A 23,584-nucleotide genomic window follows, 5' to 3' on the forward strand; every position below is an offset into this window, starting at 1 on the left:
TGCGCATGCGCTGTGCCGGGGCGTGGGTGCCCACGTGTGTCGTGGAGGCCGCGCCGAGAGTGAGTGCGTGGTTGGGGTTGGTGCCGGGGGCTGCGGTTTCACCTGCTCCGCCCGCCGACCTCTCCCCTCCTCTGACCGCTACGGAGAGGCTCCGCAACCCCGCCGGAGATGTCTGGGGCGCGGGAGAAGAAGCGAGCCAAGAAGATGAGGAATCAGCCGGCCAGCGTCACGCTGCCCGCAGAGCCGGGGCCCTTCGCCGGTGGCGGGAGCAGAGCCTGCCCGCCCCCAGGTACGGCTGTGGGAGCCCTTCCCGGGGCTTGCGCGGTGATCCCCCCTCAGGCCCAAGTGTCCCCCTCTCCCCAGCCCGCAGGGTGCTCAACGTGGGAGTATCCAGGGCTTCCTTTAGTCCTGGTGCTGCCGTAAGTCCCGTTAATACGGGATTCTCTTTAACATGAGAGGCTTGTGGAGTCTCTGTCTGAAGTCTTTCCAAATCCACCCGTTCTGTGTAACCTGCTCTATGTGACCCTGCCTTGGCGGGGGGGTTGGACCGGATGGTCTCCGGAGGCCCTTTCCAACCCAGACTATTCTGTACCCTGTGAGTATGCGCTTCTCCCTATCATCCCTTCGATTACATAACGAATCCCTACAGTTCCTAGCCGTAAAATTAATTTGGATGTTATACCAAATCCAGTTTCTCCTTTGCTTTTCCGCCAGACCTGGTAGGAGGAGGGGCTGGTTTAGCCTTCTGATGTTACGATAAATGCGCTGATTTTCCCCTCAGATCCCTCAGTTCTGCATGCCCCCGGTTTGCCTGTGGCTCCTGTGCCTGTGAAGGGAATTGGCAGGGCATGTCCCTAAATTGGCACTGTCCTGGGTCATTGCTGCAGCATTTTGTACACAGGTAACCTTTGCAGCTGAAGACTGCAGGATCCTGTCAGCTTGTATGCTAGATGCCTTTTTGGTTTTTGTGGTTTGATCTGCATCCACTATGCTTCAGTAGGACCTCAATTTCCACCACCACCTTCACATTTAGATATTTTGTTACCTGCATTATTTCTGTGAAAAACCCCACGCATAAAAGGACTTGTTACTGTGAGGCCTTCAGAAGTTGACAAATTGCATGTTTGTGATTGAATGAAAAAACCCTTACTGTTTGTGTCACTATGTATTAAGGTGACTGAAGAGTTCCTGAGCAGACAGAATGACATAGCAAATTATGCTCCTTCATGTCTGAAGATTTTGGAATGTCATTACAGGAGTACTGCCAGATTAAACACATTTTTCTAACTTTATTTGTAGCAGGGAACTTCTAAGATTGCATGCTTATGTTTTTCCATTCTGTTAAAAGGCATGGATTTTCATCCATGTAACATTCTTCTGTAGTGTCAGTATTGTAGGTTTACAGAGCTGTTTTGTAGAAACAGGAAGGAAAAATTCTACATAGAAGTTACAAAACTATGGATCTGTGTAGTAGCTAAAATAATTTAAGGATTTTTTAGCTATTAAGTCAGTGACTGTTTTGCTAAACAATCTTCTTTCTTCTGATTACAATATTTACTTCATTAAGAGGGTGTGTTTGTGATCTGAGTTAATTTGGGGCTGTTGGCCTACACAGATTTACTGAGTTTCCATTCCTCATTCCCAGCTATTTCCTTCTCAACTCAGTGTCTGGACAATGCTGCTCTCAGGCATGTGGAAACCCAGGTCAGGGAATTGTTCCACATAAAAGCTAATGTCTGCTTCTGTACCAAATAATTTTTAATACGGTATTAGTGTAGTTCTGCATGATGTATGGTTGCAGCAGGCTACAACAGTACTGCTGCTGAACATAAAACTTCCATTTCTTGCTTATTTGAAATGGAAAAAGGAGGTTCTTTGCCTTTTTCAGTTCTCATAAATTGAGATGCTGCTGAATGTCAATCTGCTCCTGGCTGGTCTTCATGCTAGTGGTAGCATTTTTGGGACAAAGGGACAGGCTTGTTTAAGAAAGTGATCAACCTAAAAACTGTTTTTTTTTTAAATCTCTCACTCTATTTCTGTGGACACACAGGTTGATTTTCACTAGAGAAGCTCCCTGAATGCTATGGCCCCATGTTCTCTCAAGCACTTGTCTTGATGTAGTGGATGGGGTGATAGGAATGGCTGGTTGGACCTTTCTTAGTCAAATTGTCTGGCACAAACTGCCTGAGAACCGTATCTCAAGTTGTAGTAGAAATCATAACTAAGGCTTAACTGAACATAAAGTAATCTGAAGTAATATATAATATTAGCTAGGCTGAATATACACAGGTCTTTGAATAAGGATTTCAAGGCTGTGTGAAACTTTAGGTACTTGCTAGGTGCTTAGCACTCCTGAAAAGAACTGCTGTACCTTAGGATGCTTTATTGTAGGTTTTAGTTATTTAATTTCAGTATTGGTTTGAGTACTTGTACCAGAAAAGTAACTTATTGTACCAATGTACAAGTATCATACTCACCTTAATTATTGCTGTAAAAAAAAAATACATGTCAGGCAAGAATACATTTGCTTACAGAAAAAAAAAAACAAACAAGGGGCAAGTGGAAAAAATAACTTTGCTGTTTTGTTACTAGAACTCTGACAAGACAATAATAAAAATTACTACGATTTTCCATGGACTGATTTTGCCCTTGGGGCAAGGTCTGGATTGTGTACCCTTTTCAGAGCATGCGAAAGTTACTTAATCTACCTCATGTTTGCTGCAGGGCAGCATAAAATTCTTATTTATTCCTGTAAATAAATAAGTTAATTCTTCTGATTTCTGGTGGCTTTTACAATTATGTGTATTAAATAAAATGGGAGGAGTCTGCAATGCATTTTTATGAGAAAAGACTAATAGAATTATCAGTTATTCAGACTATTTAATGTTTCTCTAATCTCTTTCCATCTCTAAACCTTCCAGGAGATGTTCATTCTGAGCAGCAGCAGAAATTTCCAAATCAGTCATCTGGGCCTGCTTACAGGAAGGACCAGTACTTTTCAAAGGGGCAAAGTAGAGGAGAGAGAGGCAGAGGAGCATGGCATGGAGGACACCAGAGTGTATCTGAGGAAATGCCAAAATACATAACAGGTGTGTATATGTGAAAGGTCTTAATTTATCACTCTGTGGCAATTTGCTGGTGATTAAATTTGCTGTCTTTATTTTTGTGCAAGAGCAAAAATTAGAACTGATGCTATGGTCTTCTGTTTTTCCTGATTTTCTCCAAAACATGGAAGTTGTTTTGTACTGGAATGAATGACTAGCTGTTGCTCAATGGGTCCTTTCAGATTTCTGAGTGGAAAAGTTACACCTTGTAGTGAGGGATATGCATTTTGGATCTGTTTTGCTAGCAGAATGAGTACTGACAGTCATCTGATTTTAATGTAGCCAGTAAAACTGTTTTTACTCATGATGCAAGTTAAAGACAGCTTTTCACCTAACAGAACATTTATTTAGGAGAGCAAATCAGCTTTGCAAAATGTTGCAGTGTTCTGATAGTAGATACACTTCCATAAACATGAAATGAGACCAAGCTCTGGATTTTTATTTTGTTTTTTTTTAAAACAGTCTGGAATATGTTACCGTTTCCATTTTTTTTCCCATACTAAAGATTTTCTTGTCTCCCTAAATACCAGCTGAAAAAATTGCTGTTCTAATTTAACAAAAAAGTATTTAATGCAAATGGGATTTGTTGGTTAAACAACTTTCAGATTCATTAATGTATAAATATTTCTTGACTATATCTGTAAACTTCAGGATTTTTAAACAACTGATATTTCTTCAGTGACAGTATATGGTAATTCCTTTTATGTCAAGAAGATATGGGACTGCTGTACTAGAAGTAATTCTGTAATTTACGTGCAGTATCCTCTTCTGGTTTGTTGTTTATGTCTCTGATGCCAGTTCTTTTCATTGCAGTGTCTACCTTTGCTCAAGCTCGTGCTGCTGAGATCAATGCCATGTTGAAAGCAGTTTCGCAGAAGTCTTCCAACTCTCTGGTTTTCCAGACCCTCCCCAGGCACATGCGAAGGCGAGCAATGAGTCACAATGTTAAACGCCTACCCAGGCGGCTCCAAGAGATGGCCAGGAAAGAGGTACAAGTGTGTTTTACAGCATTTCATGCAGTGGGCACAGCCAAAGCACACTATTCAGCTCTGTATTTATTAATGTTCAGACCTGAACTTCTGCCAAACTTTCTTGAGCACCCTAAACTTTGACTCATGTTTGAATTCAAAATTCAGGATCACCTCAGTTTCAGGTGGTAGCTCAAGTAGGTCTCACTAACCCCCTGGTTTTGTGATTACTGGACATCTTGAAAAGTAATTAGAGTAGTGATAAAAGAGTCCATTGCAGGAGAGGTTGGGTGGTGCACTGGTCCAGGAGTCCTCAGTAAGAGCTGCCTTGCACCCCACCCCAGCTTTAGGATGTGACCATGCCAGCCTCAAGCTGACTTGATGATTTGAGTGTTACAGCTCAAATGTGGGAGGTACACTGGGGTTATTGGCAGGCTGCATGCAGCTTAAGTCTTACAAATTGACTAGTTCTAACCACTCATGAAAGTCATTTTGTGGCAGTATCTCAACATTTAGTCAGAACATACCTTTGGGGGTTACTTGCTCCTTATTCACTGTGGCCTCCCTGTATGTTTAAAGAGGAAAATTAAAAATTGGTTCAGCACAGTGTTACTGGGGAATGATCTTCCCAGTGTTTGGCATTGATCACTTTATCATCTCTGAGAATTCCTAAAGTGATCAACTGAGTTTATTTGGTAAGTTTTTTGTGTATTAAGGTTGACTGATAAATTTATTTATTGCACTTTTTTTCTTTTGTGTTCTCTTTTGAGACCTTGTCCCCTCCACCCTGATTTCCTGAAGATGATTGTTCATGGTTCAGAAATTGTTTCAGATGCTTCCCTGCCACACACCAATTGCATGTTTCTTAGGGTGTTTATTGGATCTTCACAACCTGTATCTTATTTTACTGTTTTCGTTCACATTTTTTTTGCTTTGTCAGACATGACAAGAGATGCAGTTTGAGCCTGTTTTCTGGGAACTGAAGGAAGAAAGCACGGGCTGTTTTGCATAGTTATGTGTTATCCTTGTTAAATCTAGATTTTTCTAAAATTTATATTTGGTTCTTTTGAGTCCTGCTTTTTTAACTCCTTTTATGTGACAGCCTTTCTAATTTCTGTGTACATGCTCATACATACTCTCCTATCCCTGTTTCCATGCCACATAGGATTCTTGGATTTTTTGAGATTATTTAATTGGCCCTGGAGCAGCTGTATTTTTTCTGCTACATTTTCTGTCTTCAGGTCTTTTGGTGTGGCTTATGTGTCTGCACAGGCTCACATTTTCTTGCAGCTTGTCATATCTCTGTTACTTGTTTTTGTAAAGGTTCTCCCTATTACTTTTCTGTGTTTGATCTCCATCTTCAAAGGTATCTGTTTCAATTCTGCTGCATTTTCTTCATTTCTCTTAGATCCTTTATCACAACCATATTCATTGAAACATTTACCTGGATCATCTCTTATCTCTTCAATGAGCATAAAGATGTATATTTTTCATCTACAGTGCTGCATCTCTTTTTCTCTAACTGCCTTTCTGAACCGGTCACCTACCATTGATCCAGTGGCTTGTATTTCCTTCTCTGTGATGAATGATAGGTCTGATGGGAAGATACTTTCTTGTTGGTTTTTTTTTTTCAGTTCTATTTTGATTTCATGGGTTGCTTCAGTGTTTTTAGTGTTCTTGGCACTGATCTGGCATCATTTTCTTTCCTTTGCTATTCTTGTAACCAGTGGTCTGCTGTCAAGTGTTTCTTGGTGAGCTTACAAAGCTTTTTGTACATCTTGTAGTCCTATTTCTTTTTAGCACTTCACAAAAAGAAAAATCAAACATGGAATCAAGCCTTCCTCTCTAGCCATGCATCCACATATAATAGTTCAGACCTTGACTATGTCTGGTTATCAAGAATTTGGTCAAGATATTCCCAGAGTCCTCTGTCATCCGTTTCTACATGTTGTAGAAGTGATAGGGCCCTTTCTGTCAGTCTGAGAGTCTGTACTGCTTCTGTATCAGCTCAAATCTCCAGGCGTTTTTCCATGTCACATTGATTTGTTCATGGGAATATATTGATGTGTGGCAAAAACTTCACACAGGAAGTAGCAGCACTTACTGTTCATGATAAGTTTCTGAATGTGTGGGGATTTTGTTTTATGTATGGGTTTCAGTCAAACCTTGATATACTTCTGTGGATGTGATTTGCGTAGAAAATGTCAGTTAGTTACCCTCAACAATGATCCAACATGGTATAACATAATGTTAGTGCTACCTGTATTCTTATATTTCAGCCTTTTTCTTTTCAGAATTTTTTTCTGTTGAGATTTACTTCAGTGTCCTCTCTTCTAAAAAACAGGCAGAGAAAGCTGTACATCAGAAAAAAGAGCAGTCAAAGACTAAATGCCGCAAAGCTAGAAGACGCCACATAAATTTGGTAGCAGAGTTTAATCACAGGCAAAGAAAGAATATTTGGCTGGAAACCCATATTTGGCATGCAAAAAGATTTCATATGGTAAAGAAATGGGGATACTGTTTAGGAAACAGCCCTACAGAGAAGAGCTACAGGGCTTGTTACCGAGCCATGACAAAGCACTGCCTTCTTCAGGTACCATATCTGCATGTTTTATTTGATATTTTGCCAAGGTGAAGTAATCAACTGCCTAGTTGTAATGAATATTTCTGTCTCTTTGAAGTACTGTTGTGTCAGCTGTCATTAAGACTGCTGCGTATGAAATGAATAATTTTATCATTGTAATTCAGGGTGGCAAGTATCAGAGAGAGTAAGATGAACATTTAAAGGAGCCTTATGGTAACTATGACAGAAATACTACATTTTCAGTTTTCTCAAGACCTAAGAGATTAAGCGAATCCTTATATCATCTACCTGAGCAGCTATTGAGGAGAGATAATTAGTTTTTATGTTGTTTTTAATTTGTTTTAATGTCCTTGGTTTGAGAGGCATGTTGGCCCTCAAATAAGAAACCACTCTCCTACAGCTATTAATTTTAAGTTACAAAGTTATTAATTTCAAGTTATAAAGAAACTCATTTCACTTTGGCAAATTTTAGAGTAGGAAGAAATTGTACTTAAGTAGAATTAATAAATTGTGAAGCCCTGTCTGGTCTTTTCTTACCAGGCTTGCTTTTAAGAGTTATTCTCACTTTGATACTATCATATTGTTTCAGGACTTATCATATTATTGTTGCCTGGAGTTGAAGGGTAAAGAGAATGAGCTTCTGAAGCAACTTGCTCGAATATGTAGCATTGACACAGGTAAAATTTACGTAGTTAAGAATAAAGATTCGGAATAGACTAAAGGATGATCCATCCTTTTCATTTTTAAATAATGTATCAGTCTCAATAGTAGTAACAGAGTTGATTCTGAGTTGTGATTTTGAGTGAAAAATGTACTTTAGGTGTCATAGTAGGACTAGACATTTCAGTGGTTTATTAATAAGCTGATTATGGTACAACCTTAGCCACTCAGCAGCCATACAGAATTTCAGTTTTACTTTGTTTATTAAACAACATATTATTTTGTTCTTCAATAAGTGTCTTCTTTTTTAGGATTGACATTTCAAGAGACTTGTTGTCTGTCTGGAAGATTTGAGGGTTCCCTGAATCTTTACAGAGCAGATCGCTATCCTGAGGATATGCTTGGTCCAGTTACATTTATTTGGAAACCCAGGGATGGGACTGAAAACAGACAATTGTGGATTTGGGTGCATCCAGCTCTTAAGCAGGTATTTTCCTAAATAGTTGAACTCTTTTTTCTTTATGTATTGTGCATTTTTAATGCTGAAGAGATCATCTGAAAAGTGTGAAAGAAGTGGGTATAACACATGACTTCAGGAATTGAAAGCTGGAAGACTATATCTACTCTTAACAATATTGATGTTCTGCAACTTGTTTTTGTAAAGCTTGCAGTGAAAGTGCATGGTGCTGAGGTGTTCAATGTTTAAGCTTCTGAAAAGTTTTTTTAGTGTCAGTTGCTTCAGGCTATGTGTGCAATATGATGTTGCTTGATGCATATCCTTTCCACTGGCATCCCCAGTAGGCTATCATCACAGATAATCATGATAATCATACTTAGCTATCAGCTTCAAAAAAATGAAAATGAGAAAAGTGAAATGTTGTGCACAACATTTCTTATATTTCTTATATTAATTTTCAAGAGAACAAATTCTTAGCGACTTTCAATATTACTGACAGATTTTCTTAGCAAGCCCTTGACTTCAGCAGAATTAAATTTTACTCCTTAAAATCCATATAGGAAAATTAAATAATGGAGTATAATTTTTAAAAGTATATTTAAGGTTTGCAGTGCACTGCATATCATCCTAATCCTAACCTCATTCTTCTTAAGGATATACTTAGGGAGTTAAAAGCAATTTTTCAGTGTTCAGAGCCTGAAGAAATCTGTATTACTGAGCCTGTTACAACATCAATTCAAGAGGAAAAACAAGTGGAAGTTGTTAGAAGCCTTGGCAATAAAAGAAAGAAGGAGGATAAAGAAGGAGAAAAAGCTGTGCCAGTGAAAAAAATAATTGGTGATGGCACTAGAGATCCATTCCAGTCCTACTCTTGGATCGCACGGACTACTGGCGTTACAATCAGGTTTGTTCACAGTACAGTCAGAAACTGGCCCATAACCATATAACATAGCTGCATTTCTGGCTTAACAGTACTGGGCTACATAATGTGTGTTGTACAATTGTACATTCACCTGAAAATTTCCTGTTTCAGTGACAGAAGCATGGAGATTCTCAGATACCGGCTGATCGGCCCATTATCACACTCCGTCCTTACAGAGACCCTGAAAGCAGCTTCTGTCCAAACAGTAAGGAAATTGACTTTGGATGTTAGTGCAATTTTGGTAATGTTCTTAGAATGTGAAAGCTTGCTTTTTGCTAGAAAGACCCATAAATCATCTAGCCTTGCTTTTTATAAAGGCTAGCCTATGTATTACCCAGGTGGCTTCTCTGTAGTGAGCCTCTTGACTAATGCTGATCTCAGGAAGAACTCCCACCTGGATTTTAGGTGGGAGTAGGAAGAAAATAAAAACAGTGGTTCTGTTGAGCAGGCTGTGTAGTTTCTGCTGAGAGGTCCAGAATAATTCATATTCTCTTTGAGAAACATCCTGTTTCTCAAGCAATCAGCTAGAGCACCTAGAACTAAAGGGCAAGACATGTAAGATACAGAAAACTTACGTCTTTTCAATGAAATATGGAGTTTCTCCAGGATTTAGGTTTTCCATCCACCTCTTCGCATATAGCATCACTGTGGATTTATGGGGGGTTTTTTGTCTCTTGAAGCAAACATGATGAGGCCATGAAATCTCTGGCTTTCTCTAAGAAATAATTAATACCAGAATTAGGAAGTACTGTAGATTGCTTTATTTCTTTTTGGAACACAGGTTAAACTGTGCAGTTTATTAGAGATTATTGTAAACTCTGTGGTATTGTAAACCAAAAATTACTTTGGTTTAAAACTTGAAGAGGAAGAAAGTGACTATAGTGGTTAAGGCAAACAGAAAGTGAAGTCATACTGATAGAAAATAATGAGTAACCATTTGAGTTTAATTAAATACATTGTTTTCCAGGAGATGGCAGATTCAGAGACAGAACTGAATAACTGGTGGGTAGAAAACTGCAAGGACTCTGAAAAAGTATCTCTTCATCAATGTCAGAGTGGTATCTTTGAGCTATTGGAAGGTATTTTGCATGTGGGTGCTATGGGTGGAATGGGGGGAAGCTTAAAATCTAATGGTCAAAACTGGCATGCTAATAAACTTGACTTCAGTTTGGACATGCTTATTTTTTGCATGATCAAGAGAGTGATGTCTTTGAGAAGGTGCTTAGGTACTTGCCAGGGCATGGCAGGGAATTGAAAAATGTTACATTGGGAGTATTTAAGGGAATTTAAATCCTCTGTGTAGTTCAAACTTGTAATAGAGAAACTGCATTTTGCTTTTTATCTTCATGAACTTAAATTTGGGATTGCTGTTGTATCCTCTCACTCTCTCTCACCACACACTTAAAATTAAGACAGTAAGTTGTACAGTGTGTTCACAGATAAAATGGTAGCCTCCAATCCAGAGTGGAAGTATTATACTTCATTTATATATGTTCATTTCTAAATTAACAGTTGTGTATTTGGCTGAATTGTAAAGTATCATAAAGTCAATTTCTAGCACTGAAGCAGGTAAGCAACTGGCTTTGGTAGATCTCACACTGTACTCAAGCTGTCTATCCAATATGAGGCAGTTAAGCAGAGATGAGGTAAAACTTTTACAAAACACTTCTAGATTTCCTTTCTCTTGAAGACACATGTAAAACAAAGGTTGGTTGTTCTTTGAAATTTGTCAAATGCAAAGGATGAATTGAGTCTGTGACAGTGACCTCACTTATATGCTAAAGGTAAATGTAATTGCAAACCAAGTCATGCACTGCTGTTGTTGACTTTTTTGTTATTGAGCATTTAACAAGCATTGGTGATTTTTCAAAATATGTTGGAGTATTCTGGATTGCTTCACTGGCTTACAGTGGTGTCACATCCCTGCAAGCAAAAAAGCACAAAAATACAAGTGCAGAAGAAGATCACAACTAAATTGGTGGTTTCATTGCAATGTTCATCTGTGTGTTTTTAAAGGGATGAGCTCACCATCAGATATGCCACCAGGTACAATACTTGGCCTCACTGTTGGAGATCCTCGAGTCAATTTGCCAAAAAAGAAGACAAAAGCCATGCCAGACTTTGAAAAATACCGAGGTAAAATGTCCTGTCTATTTTATATGAAGAGATTTAGTTTCTCTCTATGCTTTTGTTTTCATTTACTGTCATCTTCTATGGATTGTCTCCTGCTGTTTTCCTCTAGGTTTTGGTTCAAAATATTTCCCAGTTCCAGAGCACAGGCAGAATAGAAACAGCTTGAAAGTTGCATAGGTTTTAGAGCAGCAGTTGTGAGGGAGGGACATGCACCAAAGCTGGTCTTGTGCTCAGTGGAAGCCTCTGTCTGACCATACAGATGATCCAGGTTCGAATCCTGGCAAGGCCATCCGGGTGCTAAAAGCTCCATAGTAAGTTTCTGTTTGGTGTTTAGTCTTCCTGTTTATCTCCCCAAGAAGATACCTGCTGTTTCTGGTTTATAGGCCTAAGATGTTGAAAATTGCAATTCTACTGTGAAAAAAGTTTGCAAGGTTAGTGTTTCAGGTGGCCAAGGTGTTGATAGAGAATGAAAGATGCAGGCATAACTTCTGAAATTTTCATTTTAGTGCTGACTTACACGATGTTTCAGTGCAAAATTCAAATTCAGATGGATGTGAATGTCCTCTGAAAATGTGCAAAAGTATATACAGGGATTTGTGTACAGTGCAGGCATTCCCAATTAGGTTGACTGAGCACAGGCTGCCTCACCTAATAGGAGAAACATGATAGTCAGCTAGCAAGCAGCAGCAAATAGGACAAGTTGAAAGTTCCAGAGACTTCAAAATACTGAATTTCCTTGGTGGTCTGTTTGCAAGACACTGGAATAATCTAGTCCTACATATCACTTAAGTCAGGTTGAGCACCTCCTTCAGTTGCTTTTAGCTATTTCCAAAATTCTGCTATTTTCATTTTCTTCCATCCTCTTGTTCTGCCCTCTGTATCCAGAACAGCCTTTCTGTTAATTAGTTGTGCTCAGCTAACTTTCTCATCATTAGTGTTCCTGTTGGAAATGCTGCAGCATACATGACCTCTACTTTGGTTCCGTCCTGCTGAGAAGTAAGGTGAGATATGTAGCACTTGTTTACAGGTACTGGTTTGAGCTGCTAGAAGAGTTAGCAACTGCAGAAAGTGATTCAGTGTGTTTCATTCTGCTTGCCATGTCTGTGAGGATGTGTTTAAGAAGGCAAGATCAACAGAAGGCATTTAGGTATTTTAAATGTCTCATAGTAGTTTCTCTCCTGCTGCTGGAGCTGGTTTTCCCTCAGGAGTGATGGCCATGGTAAAGAGGTAATGGTGTAAGACAGGGAGTCAAGAGCACCTCTGTGGTTTTTCCTTTGGCTGAAAAGGAATGTCCATCTTTCTACCTGGGCTTATCCTTCACTTGCAAAATATCTTCTATACCACAAATACTCAGAAAAGCTAGTGCTGCTTTTTTGTTTCTTTCTGAATATTTTTTGGGGTTTTTTCATAATGAACTTCAAACTGCTTCTGTCCTCTCTGACTTTTATTTAGGAGAAGGAGGAGGTCCTTGTTCAGCTAGAAAGGACAGGTAAATGGCATAGTACCTTCAAATTAGATTCTGCTAAATAACTTACTGTTACAGGCAGCTGAGGAAGTTGAGTAGGCAGAAGGATGAAAGAGGACAGACAGTACCACTGTCTTCCAGTAGTCAAAAAAAAAAAAGACTTATTTAGGATCTGTAATTCCATTTCATTGCTATTAATTTCCCCCTTCTGAAAAAAAAGTAATTTTTTAAGCCTTAGAATTACATAAACTTTCTGAGCCTTGGTTATGTTGTGAACTTACTCAGATATAGTAATACTGTGAGCTGACCTCTATTAAAAATGTTAACAGTAATTTTTTTGTCTTAATCAAATCTTGTTTATTGAGCAATAAAAGGGAACCATTGGTGTATTCCACACTTCTCCCCCCTTTTTTGCTTCTTGGATATTCAAGTACTATTAGGGTTAGTATTAGTAAGATTGAAATAGCACTGTATATGTTAGCATACAGGTTCCATATGTATTTTAGCCTCTCTTGTTCTTCAGTATTTTATAAAAGCCAACTGATTTTCTTAGATAGACTGTACTAATTTAAAGATGCATTGTTTGTCAAATGAGTGAATAGTTTAGGTAAGTTATGGCCATCACCTTTGCTGGGGATTGTCATACACACAGTAGTGGAATGATACATACCTGTTCATATTGGGATTTTTTTTCCAAAATTTTGTTCTGAGATACGCCTGTGTAGTTTTTCCCTGTAACACACTAACAAAGCAAATGTAATTTCAGTCCTTCCCAGTTACTTTATGTCTTCAGTGCATATGTGCAAGCTGTGTGCTGTGAACACAGGCTGATCAGATTCAATCAAATCAGCTGTCATTATTTCTTTAGGCTGGAGTCAAGACTCCCAGTTAGCAGTCAGTTCTCACATGACTGCACTTTAGCACTGTTCTTTTCTCCAGTTTAAAGTACATTTCTGACATTTTGATACATTGGTACCGTCTTCTCTTGAGAAAACAAATTCCACTGCCTTGAAAACATTTAACATGGAGTATGATGAAACTTCTGCATAATCAGTGAATGAGATGCAGAGAAGGAGAATACATCATGAAAAAGTAAAGTTCCTGGGTCCATGCCTGTAAATGCACCTCATACAGAGATGTAGGTATCTGTCCCCATTTCTCCTGATACCCATCCTCCCTGCATACACCTAGGACTCTCAGACTGCTCCCGGGCAGTGCTTCTATTTTTCACTTCTTTTGTTTTTTTGTGAAAGGGAGGAAGGAAAATTTTAAAATCAAACTACTCTTAGGCCTGTCTCTAAGACAGATAATCAACTATGAAATCAGATCAATAGCTTGAAATGGAGCAAAGCCTTCTATCTGCCTGTATTGTCTAAGCACCAACCATTGACACCAGCAGAGGTAGCTTGTTGATGAGCTTCATGTTCTTCATAGTGCAACTTCCTATTTCCTGTACTAGCCCTAACATCTTACTTTCACTATTACCAGCAACTTATTCATCAGTAAGGTTATTTCCCCAGAAATCTTAAAATATGGACTGAAGAAAACAGGAGGTAAGAAGAACTGGTGTGCAGATTTGGGATTATGATTTGAGATATAGTACACTGAGTAGAAAGAATAAATTCTCCAGGTTCTCGAGGATCGAAGAGAAGGAATGTACCAAGTTAGAGAAGAATATTTTAGGCTAATAAGGAGGAAATTGGATGACAGGTGGTGATGAAAAGACACTGACTTAAAAGGTCTTTCTATAGTGGGGAAACAAATATACATGCCATTATAGAACATAGGAATTGCAAAGAACTCTGAGAATATGACAAGGATAGGCTGCCTGAACTGTAGTAATAGAAATAAGTGTTAAAAAAAGCAGAGAAATTTTCAGTGAATAATTTTCTGTTGAAGGAACTAGAACATGTTTAAATAATTTAACATAAAGTGATTCTGGTGTTCAGAAATGCTTTCTGTACAGAAGATGGAAAAGGTACTTTCCTTACTTTATGCTTGCAATCATGTGCCCTTCCCCTTTGGTTATCTGTAACAACAATACCTGTAAAAATCAGGAAGTCATTCCCTACCACCACCACACACAGTTTTGTTGCTCCCTTCTTTTGAGACATTAGTATTTGCTTTATCTCCAAACAGAATGTGCTTTGCCTGTAGGAGTGTTGAGCTCTCTTAGGTTCCTGTTCATAATTTTTGGTCAGAGAAGGAATTCTTCTGCTTAATTGGCAAGGATTCCCTTTTTAGTTTTATTGTTCTTAACTTGAAGGAATGCCACCATAATCTGATAATTTCTTTTCCATTTCTTCTCCTCACATAAATCTAATTCATTAGCAAGAATGCATGGCTAGTATCAGTATCATCATCAAACTGTTACAAGTGCTGCAGTTGTTAATATTTTTTGCAAAGGATTTTGCATCTTTCAGTAGCGGGTGCATCTTAAAAACTATGGATTTTAAATAAATCATTATTGCAGTTATGTTTGGCAGTACCTATTGGTAGGTACTGTTTGTACCACTGAATAATCCAAATCTTCTGTCTTTGAGTCTTTGTCTACATTACCTGGAAAAATTAGCAGAAAAATTACATTTTTTAAAAAGACTTAAATAACTTTAAAAAACAAAACAAGCCCTTTTTAACTGTTAAGTTCCTTTAATATGTAAGACCATGTGGATGATGAAAAAAAGAACAATCCCTCTTTTAATCAGAACTATTAATAGGCTCATTGTATTGTTTCTTGATAAGAATTACTTTACTTAAATGGATAGGCATTCACTACATACTGTACTGTACATTGAAGGCTGTTAATCCTTAGATCACTAAAGGTAGGTACACATCTTCTTTGCTTTCCTTAGGTTGTAAAACTGAAGAAGAGATAGGTTATTTAATACTTCAGGAATCCATTTTAAAGCTACGATTGTTGTTTATCTTCAGTAATGTACACAACTGTTGATTTATGCAGACATAAGCAAGAGTAGTCCCCTCCTTGAAGCACACAGCCTGAAAAGAACCAGAGCAGGAAACTACTACTAAATAAGTGTTGCATTCTAGTCATAGCCATACAAATGTTTCCTGTGTGTACATTTCTTAAAGGCAGCTCTTGCTTCCCTTACAAGTTTACTTAGGCAGACTTACTTCAGGCTTTATAATGTCGTCCTTTCTGATTTTCACCAAATCTGTTGAGCTTCACACTCTGCCAGAAAGCCCAGATTCCAGAATATTAAAGGTGGTATGTAAAGATCAAATTTATATTGGCAGCAGTTATGTCTTCTGATAAGAAGAAATGTGGATGAGAAGATACCAGGTTAGTCTTTCTAACATTAACAGTTGATTTATATTTTGTATTTGGAAAAACATGTGATAGTAAGATATGCCAGAAGCAGTGATGCTTGTCGAGCTTTTAATAGGCTTTGCTTGGTTGTCTGCTCATTATACTTATGATATGGAAGTGCCTTTGATAGTTTTGTACTCAAACCACAGAAATAATATGAATTTTTTTAAAGGTTCTTTTCTTTTATAGATAATGATAAAGTTAGGCAGCTGTACCTGAAGGGTGTACCTGCAGACTGTGCTCACAGCTTTATCTGGGACCATGACATCTGTAAGAACGTCACTGAAAATAAAATCTCAGAGCAGGTAACTAAGTGTGTGGATTCCCATGAAGAAAATGGCTAATGATTCATGGAGTCCATAGAAACAGCCTCTTGAAATCTGTATAAAATCTGATAAATCTAAGATTAATCAATAGCTTCCTTAATGTCATAGTATCCAACTGCTGACATTAAGTATTTTTTTGTAGCCTTTACATAATGTTCATGCACAGCCATTGACCATGGATTCAATTAAAAGAAAGCTTTATTGGATTGCCTACAGGACTACAGTTGTAGGTTTATGTAACAGAAATGATTGGAATTGGATTTTCATACATCACCTTGACTGATGCAGCTGAGAAGAGTGACACAGGAAGGCTCTGGCCTTTAGCTGTAGTCAGAACAATTCTTCTGATGAAGAGAAGTGTGGAAGCTGAAAGGAAAGAAATCCTGTGTTTCTGAACTGCAGCACACTATGCTGTGGGTATGCTGGGCAATAACTCGTTATTTGTAGACAACTTCAAGTTTGCTGTTGTGGGTTTGAAGTCTCCTATCTAGACATTTTCATTGACATTTTCTTTGGAGGGCAGCCTATAAAGTGCATGGATAAAAAGGTGATTTAGTCCCAAGAGATTGATAAACTTTTGGCACCATTGTAGTCAGAGAAAACATTTGTGTGGCAAAAACATCTTTCTAAATATTCTTTCTGAAAATTAATTTTGTGCTCTTTCAAACTGACATAGTGTAAAAAAAGCAGAGTACTTAGAAAATATTATACTAGTACATGACAGTTATCAGCACAATCTTTTTATATATGACAGTGTTCTTTATGCTGTCATGAAATTTAATGTTTACCTCATAAAACACAGGGAATCTAATGGTCTATTTCTTCATAAATGTATTCTTATTGTGGTACAATGGAATATAACAACTGGTGATTGACAAAACTTCGATGCCAGCATGCTTTATGTGAAACTGATGACCAAAGCTTCTTCCCATCTCCTTGGACATAGTTCAGATTTGCTCCATATGTTGGCAGACTGAAAGCACCTTTTCAGAGTTATTTTACCTCTTTCATCTATGTTGTACCTTGTACCTGCTCTTTATCAAGGACTGTGGAAGTAAGAAGGGGAGAAAAAGGGTGCCTAATACTCTTTTCTGAAATAATTTTTCATGCCTTGATGAAATTCTGTTCAAATATTGAGTGTATTACTACTGTATTTTTTCCTAGCTGTAAACTCAACTTTTCTCTGTATCTTGGAAGGGTATCTGGAAGAGGGAAGAAGAATGGTTATTAACTTATGGGAAATGTCTCCTCCTCAGGATTTAAACCATATGAGAGCTCAGTTACTGGTACCTGGATCACACCTTGATTTGGGTCCTTGTGAATCTAAGATTCCCATACTGTTGGTGCAGCAGCCAGGAAAAACGGCTGGAGAAGATCGACCAGGATGGGGGAGTGGCTGGGACATCTATCTCCCAAAGGGCTGGGGCATGGCTTTCTGGATTCCTTTTGTAAGTGACTTTGATGGCAAATTGCCAGTAAATTTGATAATTTGTATAATTTAGTTTAAATTAATCAATTTTAGAGAGTGTACTTCGTATTATATAACCAATTCCTAATTACAGGATCAAAATTTCACTTTAAAAAACGGTGTGTGAACTGGTTCATGACAGAAGCTTGGTCTTCAAACTTAAACAATAGCTTTCCATGTATTTTGTTGGGTACAGGTATGCCCACATGGCAGTCTAGAAGCAGCAAATCAGTGAGGACTCAGGAGAGAAAGCTGAAGCTAGACCTCTCTGTGTTTCTACAAGCATATGCCTCTAAAGAGAAATCATTTAGGGTGTGCTGCTAATCAATTTCCAGCTTGGCTATCAACACCTCTGTCACCAAATTGGTTGCCTCTGATTTGGGATAGAGCATAAAACAAAGTTTTAGTTAAGCTCCTTTGGTGCTGTTTGAAGTATCCTGCTTTGACTGTTTAGGTGACAGTTTTAATACCTTTCTGTAGTTAAAATTATGCTTTTGAGTGTGCAGGGGATTTGATATTTGCAATGTTTGGTTAAAATACATTAGGCAGTGGCTGTTGAAGTAATACAACATTCCTGGCAATGCACAAGATAAGAACCTGTGAAATTGTCTTCAGTTTTGTTGATAGTTTTGCAGAATTAAATTTAAACAGCATAACTAACTTTTTGTTGAAATTAGCATCTAGAACAGTAGAAATCATGCTTAAGCTTATTTTTTAAAGGTTGAGTGTTAGACTTTCAATTTTCTAAGGAAGTACCCTTTGGGCATTAATGTTTTGTTTCAGCTAGGAAGCCAGAATGAATTCAAACACTGCTTTTTGGGCATTTGGTTTTTATAACAGATATATCGAGGTGTACGAGTCGGTGGCTTGCAAGAGGCATTAAAGCATTCTGAATACCAAAGAACACCTCACACTCCAAATGATTTCCCAGACTGCCAGGCAGGAATGCAGTTTGCTAAAGAACTGGAAACCAGTCTTCTTGAAAAATTCAAACGGTAACATTAATTTAAAAATTGATGGGGAAAATGACAAAAATGAATACTGATTAAAATATTCCCTTAGGTATCTTCTGTTGTGTTCATTTAGACTTGGCCTTTACTGAGATCTTTCACTAGTTTTAAATATTTGTATTATAAAAAAGAAAGGACTCCTAGATATATTTAACACTGCTAAACAGGGCATATAAATTAAAACCTTCTATTCCCAGAGACATGCTCAGTTACAGGGCTGTAACAAGGCTGCATAGCAATTAAAAAAAACAAAACTATTTTGAGAGCAGCAAATGGGGGAGGAGGCAAGAGAATGCAAAGGAGTATGTCAACGTATCTACCAAGTCTTGAAGAATAAAGTAAATTTAGAAGTACATTTTCGTATCTAATTTTAAATACCAGGTATTCTGAAGTTTACCTTCACTTGTACTGCAACAAAGAGAACTCTTAACTATGAGTTTGGAGTAGCTAGAAGTGTCCTCTACACCAGCTGGTGTTGGTTCCCCTTCCAGGTAGGAGGGGAAAGTAGAAGTTCAGAGGAAGAGGTGGTGATGGCAGAACAGGTAGATGTTTCCAGCATGGCTGAAAGGATATAGTGGACAGAAATACAGCAGCATTTTCTAGATTGTAATTTTAAAATTCTTGTTCAGCCAGGTTAGAAAGTTAACTGTCCTTTCCCTTTCTGTTTTAAATACTTGATTTTGAAAGTATTCTTACTTACTTACTTGATTTATCATTTAGACGTCCACCTGCAAAAAGGGCAAATTATGTCAAGCTGGGCACTCTGTCTCCTTTCATCTGTCCTTGGGGGCAGCTGACCAAGAACTGGGAAGAAAGAATGAAAACTTCAGGGGGAATTTTATGTCCTTCCTCCCCACGTCCTGATTGCTGCACAACTGAAGGGCAGACCCTTTGTGGCCCCAAAGCAGAAGCAGTCAGAGAAGCTTCCCCTGAGACTGGTGAGGAAGAGGGGACCATGGAAATAGCAAGTTCTGAAGGTGCCCTAAAGACAGAGGATGTTACAAGCACCCAAGATTTTGGTGAGAGAGATGAAACTAAGACAAGTGACTTTATTGTTCTCAGGTATGTCAAAATAATACATTTTATTTCTTTATTGGTATTTATTGAATTGGGGAAAGGAAGAGCTCAGCGTTAATTAGTAAGATGAGAGAATTATTTCATCCAAATACTGTGAGATTAAATAGTATTGTCACTAATCAGAATCTGCTGTTGAGTGGAAATCCTTCTGCATTTTTCCAGCAAAATTGATGACTACATAAAGAAAACTCCTTAAATTATCCTAAATTTAACACTGGAGTTGACTGTTGTCAGAGTTGGCATATTCTGTTTGCTTCAAGGTTGATGGAGCTTTTAGAGGCTCATATTTGTGACTTTAGGACTATTGCTCTGAAAATCATCTTGCATTCTCTTCCCTAATATATCACCACAGGTGGTTCTTGCACTCCTTAACAAAGTCTCTAGAAAACAGAATCTCCTGCATTCCAATGCAACGCATGAGGGCAGCAACAGTATTGGGAAGTGCCTGAACACAGGTCTTTCATTTTTGTGTGGTTACCAGGGGAAGAAAACACTGAAAGTTCTGGACTGCATTAGTGTCACTGGAGATTTTAGTGTGTTTGTGGTTTTAACAGGCTTTGGGGGTTTTAACATGTCTCCTAACTTCTGAAGAAGACTCTTGAATTCCACTCACCAATGTTCTTTTTAGGCTAAGAGTGTACCAGCCTGGAAGGTTACAGAAAGCCCCAGATCTTTTGTAAAGTGTGCTCTTGCAAATATGTGGGGTGCTGGATTTCTGTTGAACTGCTTGTTAATAACAATCTCTGATGTTTATTTTTGAACATTTTTAACAGGAGTGAGAAACTACTAATGCAGTTATCAGCCTGGTGTTACCCCACTGCTGGGAAAGATCGGCGAATCCGCCTTATTTCTCGTCTGGGCCAGAAGGAAATGACTGAAGATGTTTTTTTGCCAATCTTGATGAGCTACCCAAGGGCTCTCGTCTGGGTCAACTTGTCGCTCTTGAGAAAGGGGAACCCTGAATTACATGCCATGATTTGCATCCCAACAGAAGATGACTTGCTGCATCTAAGCAAAGACAAGCTCTTCTGTGGTCCACAAGAGCCCAAACATCGTGACATATTCAAGGACAAGGTCCGTAAGCAAAAAGAGGAGAAGAAGAGGAAGAAAAAGGACGTGAAGTCTCTAGAGAGTGACCCTGCAGGCATTCCAGATGAAGAGGCAACTGAGGACCATGAAGATCTCATTCTTGGTCTTTGGTCAGATGCTCTCCCAGATGTTACTTCCCACTGCTCCAGGACTGTCTTGGGGTATGTCACTCGAGGGGATTTTTCATTGGCTGCAGGCTGTGGAGAAGCACTGGGTTTTGTCAGCTTGACTGGATTAATTTATATGTTACACAACCAGCCAGCAGATAAAAAAGGGCTTGTTTTGTTAAGGACTCCAGCATCTTTACAGTACAGATTTGCAAGACTTAATATTGAGGTTTAAACATCATTGCAGTGCAGTAGAATGCCAAAAATACCAAAGAATTTTGTTTTGTATTTTGTGGCCTTTCAGATTTGTTTTAAATTTGAGGTTATTCTAAGCCCAAACAGCTCTAAGATTATGAAATAATTAAAAAGCTTTTTAGCATTATTCAAGTAAATAACTAATGCATAAAGAGACTAGAATTACTTTTGATGTCTGCATTGCTAAGGATTTCTAACAGATCATTATCATGACCTTCTTTATCTCTAAGGAAGTGTATTCTTCATTTTTTCTCCTCAAAGCAGTGGATGCTATAACAATGTACTGGAAATCATCATCTTAATTTTAGAAGTCTTTGCTCAGATGGACTGTAAATTTACAGTGGACTTTGACATGTAACTGCAAGCAGTCTGATCCAGTGTATATAGCAAGTGGGTTTCCTGATTCCTTTTATCTGAATATATGTGGCTGCAGTGCAGCAGAGTTATGTAGAGAAAGCTGAATGCTTAAATGAAATACAAATAAAATACAGCTATGTCATTTTGAATTATAGCAGTTAGAAAGCATATCAGTCTTTCTCCCTAGTCTGAAACGTAATAAACCTTTCAGATGCAAATTGCCTGTGGTGGGTCAGCACACATTTTCTGTTAATAAGAGGGGGTATTTTTGTTCCTCAAAACATGAATTTAGTTTTGTATGGAATGTGCTAGAATTGAAGGCTTCTTCATGTTACAGTATGATTCATGAATATTGTTCAAACAATCATAAAACTTGTAAAATATGCTGGGGGGTAAAGGGAGAAAGGTGTTTGATTTGCCTGGGGTAGTGTGGATAGGTTGTTTGTGTTTGGTATTTTGTTGGGGGCTTTTTTTTAATGATGGCCTTAAGCACCTAGCCATTCCTGAGTTAAGGAACTTGAAAAGGAATTTTACAGTAGTACACTGTAGTTTAGTAGCAGCATGATACAAATATATGCCAGTTGGTAAAATTATCCTGAAATGATCATGTACAAATAAAAATGTAATGTATTCTTGAGTTAGTAGTCTATTGACAGTTTGATTCTTAGAGAAATTAAACATGGATCAGTTAATGACTTTTTCTTTCTAAATGTCAGTGTTCAACTTAATTTCGTTTTTCACAGTTTCATTTGAAAGTCTTAGGTGAATTTATTAATGTTGGCTGGAGTTGTTGGAGGAAAGATTTAGTGTGCCTTACCCCCAAAATTATTAAAATATAGGACCATTTAAATATGGCATACACATGGGGAAGGAAGAAGAACATCTGATTATATGGGAAATATTGGAAGTAGGGCTGGATTTTTTTAAAAAGTCTTCAGGAGATGGATTGTAGAATGTGCACCAGCAGTGGGAGTTGTGATGGCACGTGGGAAAGAAAGATGCAGTTTCCAGCACCGCTTGGATTGCAGCTCCCTGAGAAATCGTGCTGAATGGCTGCTCACTGCTCACCTTTGATGCACCTGATAAAGCAATCATGGTCCCGGAAAGGTCCTGGGAAGCATCTGCAGGAAAGCCAGCAGATGGCCCCAGAGGAAAGAGCTTGGTGCTGGCAGGGCTGGGATTCACACGCTCCTGGCGTGTGACTGTGAGTGCTGCAGCCTGTAGGTATGTGTGAATAAGGAGCCCCTTAAACTTTACAGCCTGGCTGCTCTGATCAAGTTCTCTCATGGTAATAATCCCGGATTTAATGAACCTTTTGAATTGTAAGCCTGATTGAAATATTTCTAGGATCACAGTTTCCAGAGCTGTGCTTCATGTGAAGAAAGGAGGGGAGGTGATTTTTATATGGCTTTTTCCCTCGTCACCTCCCTCATCTTCTTAATAGATGCGTATTTTCTTGCCTCAATAGACCTGGCTTGTATGTGAGAAAGAAAGAGAAGCCCCCACCCAAGCTATTGGTTTTTTCTTTTCTGCTTGTAGATCTTTTGTTCTCTGAGTCTTTCCCAGGTTTTTATTTTTTAAAAAAAACATCTGGAGTCTTTCCTTTTTTTCTTCCTATTGGTAATTTCTGCCAGGTTTTCATTTTGACACTTCCTGTTACTTTTCTTTGATTTCCATTCTCTATTTTTGATTTATGATCCTTGTCTCTGGTGAGCCAGTGAACAGAAACTGGAACCCAAGTGCATCCTGTTCTGTATATCTTGTAATATTGTTACACAGTTGTTTTCCTGTAAGTCAATGATTTATGCCTTAAGACTTCACTCCTTGTAAAATACACTGCAAACCAGATAAGTTAAAAATGCTCAAAAATCTCAGCCAAAATTCGTCAGAAAAGTACTGTGACTTTATGTAGCTGCAAGGAAATTTTTATCTGTGGTTGCGATTTCCAGATTCCGGGTGTCTCAAGGGTGATTTAGTCATAAAAACCATGTCAACACCGGATAATCAAACTGTGGATAATTAAACCTGTGTTATCTGTGCATCAGCTGTACAGTATGTCTGTGCTCATCATGTTGAATCAGGTGTAGTTCACAGCCCACATCTGCTCTTACTGCAGTTGCTACACGTTGGTTAACTACCCCAGAGCATTTGGATCAGCTCCTGTCAGCTGTAATACATGAGCCTTTTTGGGAACCTAGGAAGCTCTGGCCTAGTGAAGGCAGCTCTCACAAGCTCTCCAGCTCCCATGCTATCCTCCAGATAACTTTCTCAAAA

The 23,584-nt window shown here is 38.5% G+C and overlaps 1 protein-coding gene across 1 annotated transcript; it reads left to right on the forward strand.

The window, feature by feature from the left end:
* The first annotated feature begins 17 nt into the window (after nucleotides 1-17).
* On the forward strand, nucleotides 18-22,025 carry POP1 (POP1 homolog, ribonuclease P/MRP subunit). Its single transcript, XM_015619070.2, has 15 exons — nucleotides 18-289; nucleotides 2,922-3,089; nucleotides 3,918-4,093; nucleotides 6,417-6,665; nucleotides 7,246-7,333; nucleotides 7,628-7,803; nucleotides 8,427-8,677; nucleotides 8,807-8,900; nucleotides 9,663-9,774; nucleotides 10,712-10,831; nucleotides 15,811-15,926; nucleotides 17,204-17,395; nucleotides 18,256-18,410; nucleotides 19,146-19,487; nucleotides 20,276-22,025. The coding sequence occupies exons 1-15, from the start codon at nucleotides 169-171 to the stop codon at nucleotides 20,931-20,933; spliced, it is 3,018 nt and encodes a 1,005-aa protein (XP_015474556.1). The 5' UTR covers nucleotides 18-168; the 3' UTR covers nucleotides 20,934-22,025.
* Nucleotides 22,026-23,584: the final 1,559 nt, after the last annotated feature.

This window comes from Parus major, chromosome 2 (genome assembly GCF_001522545.3).
Source record: "Parus major isolate Abel chromosome 2, Parus_major1.1, whole genome shotgun sequence".
Taxonomy (NCBI): Eukaryota; Metazoa; Chordata; class Aves; order Passeriformes; family Paridae; genus Parus; species Parus major.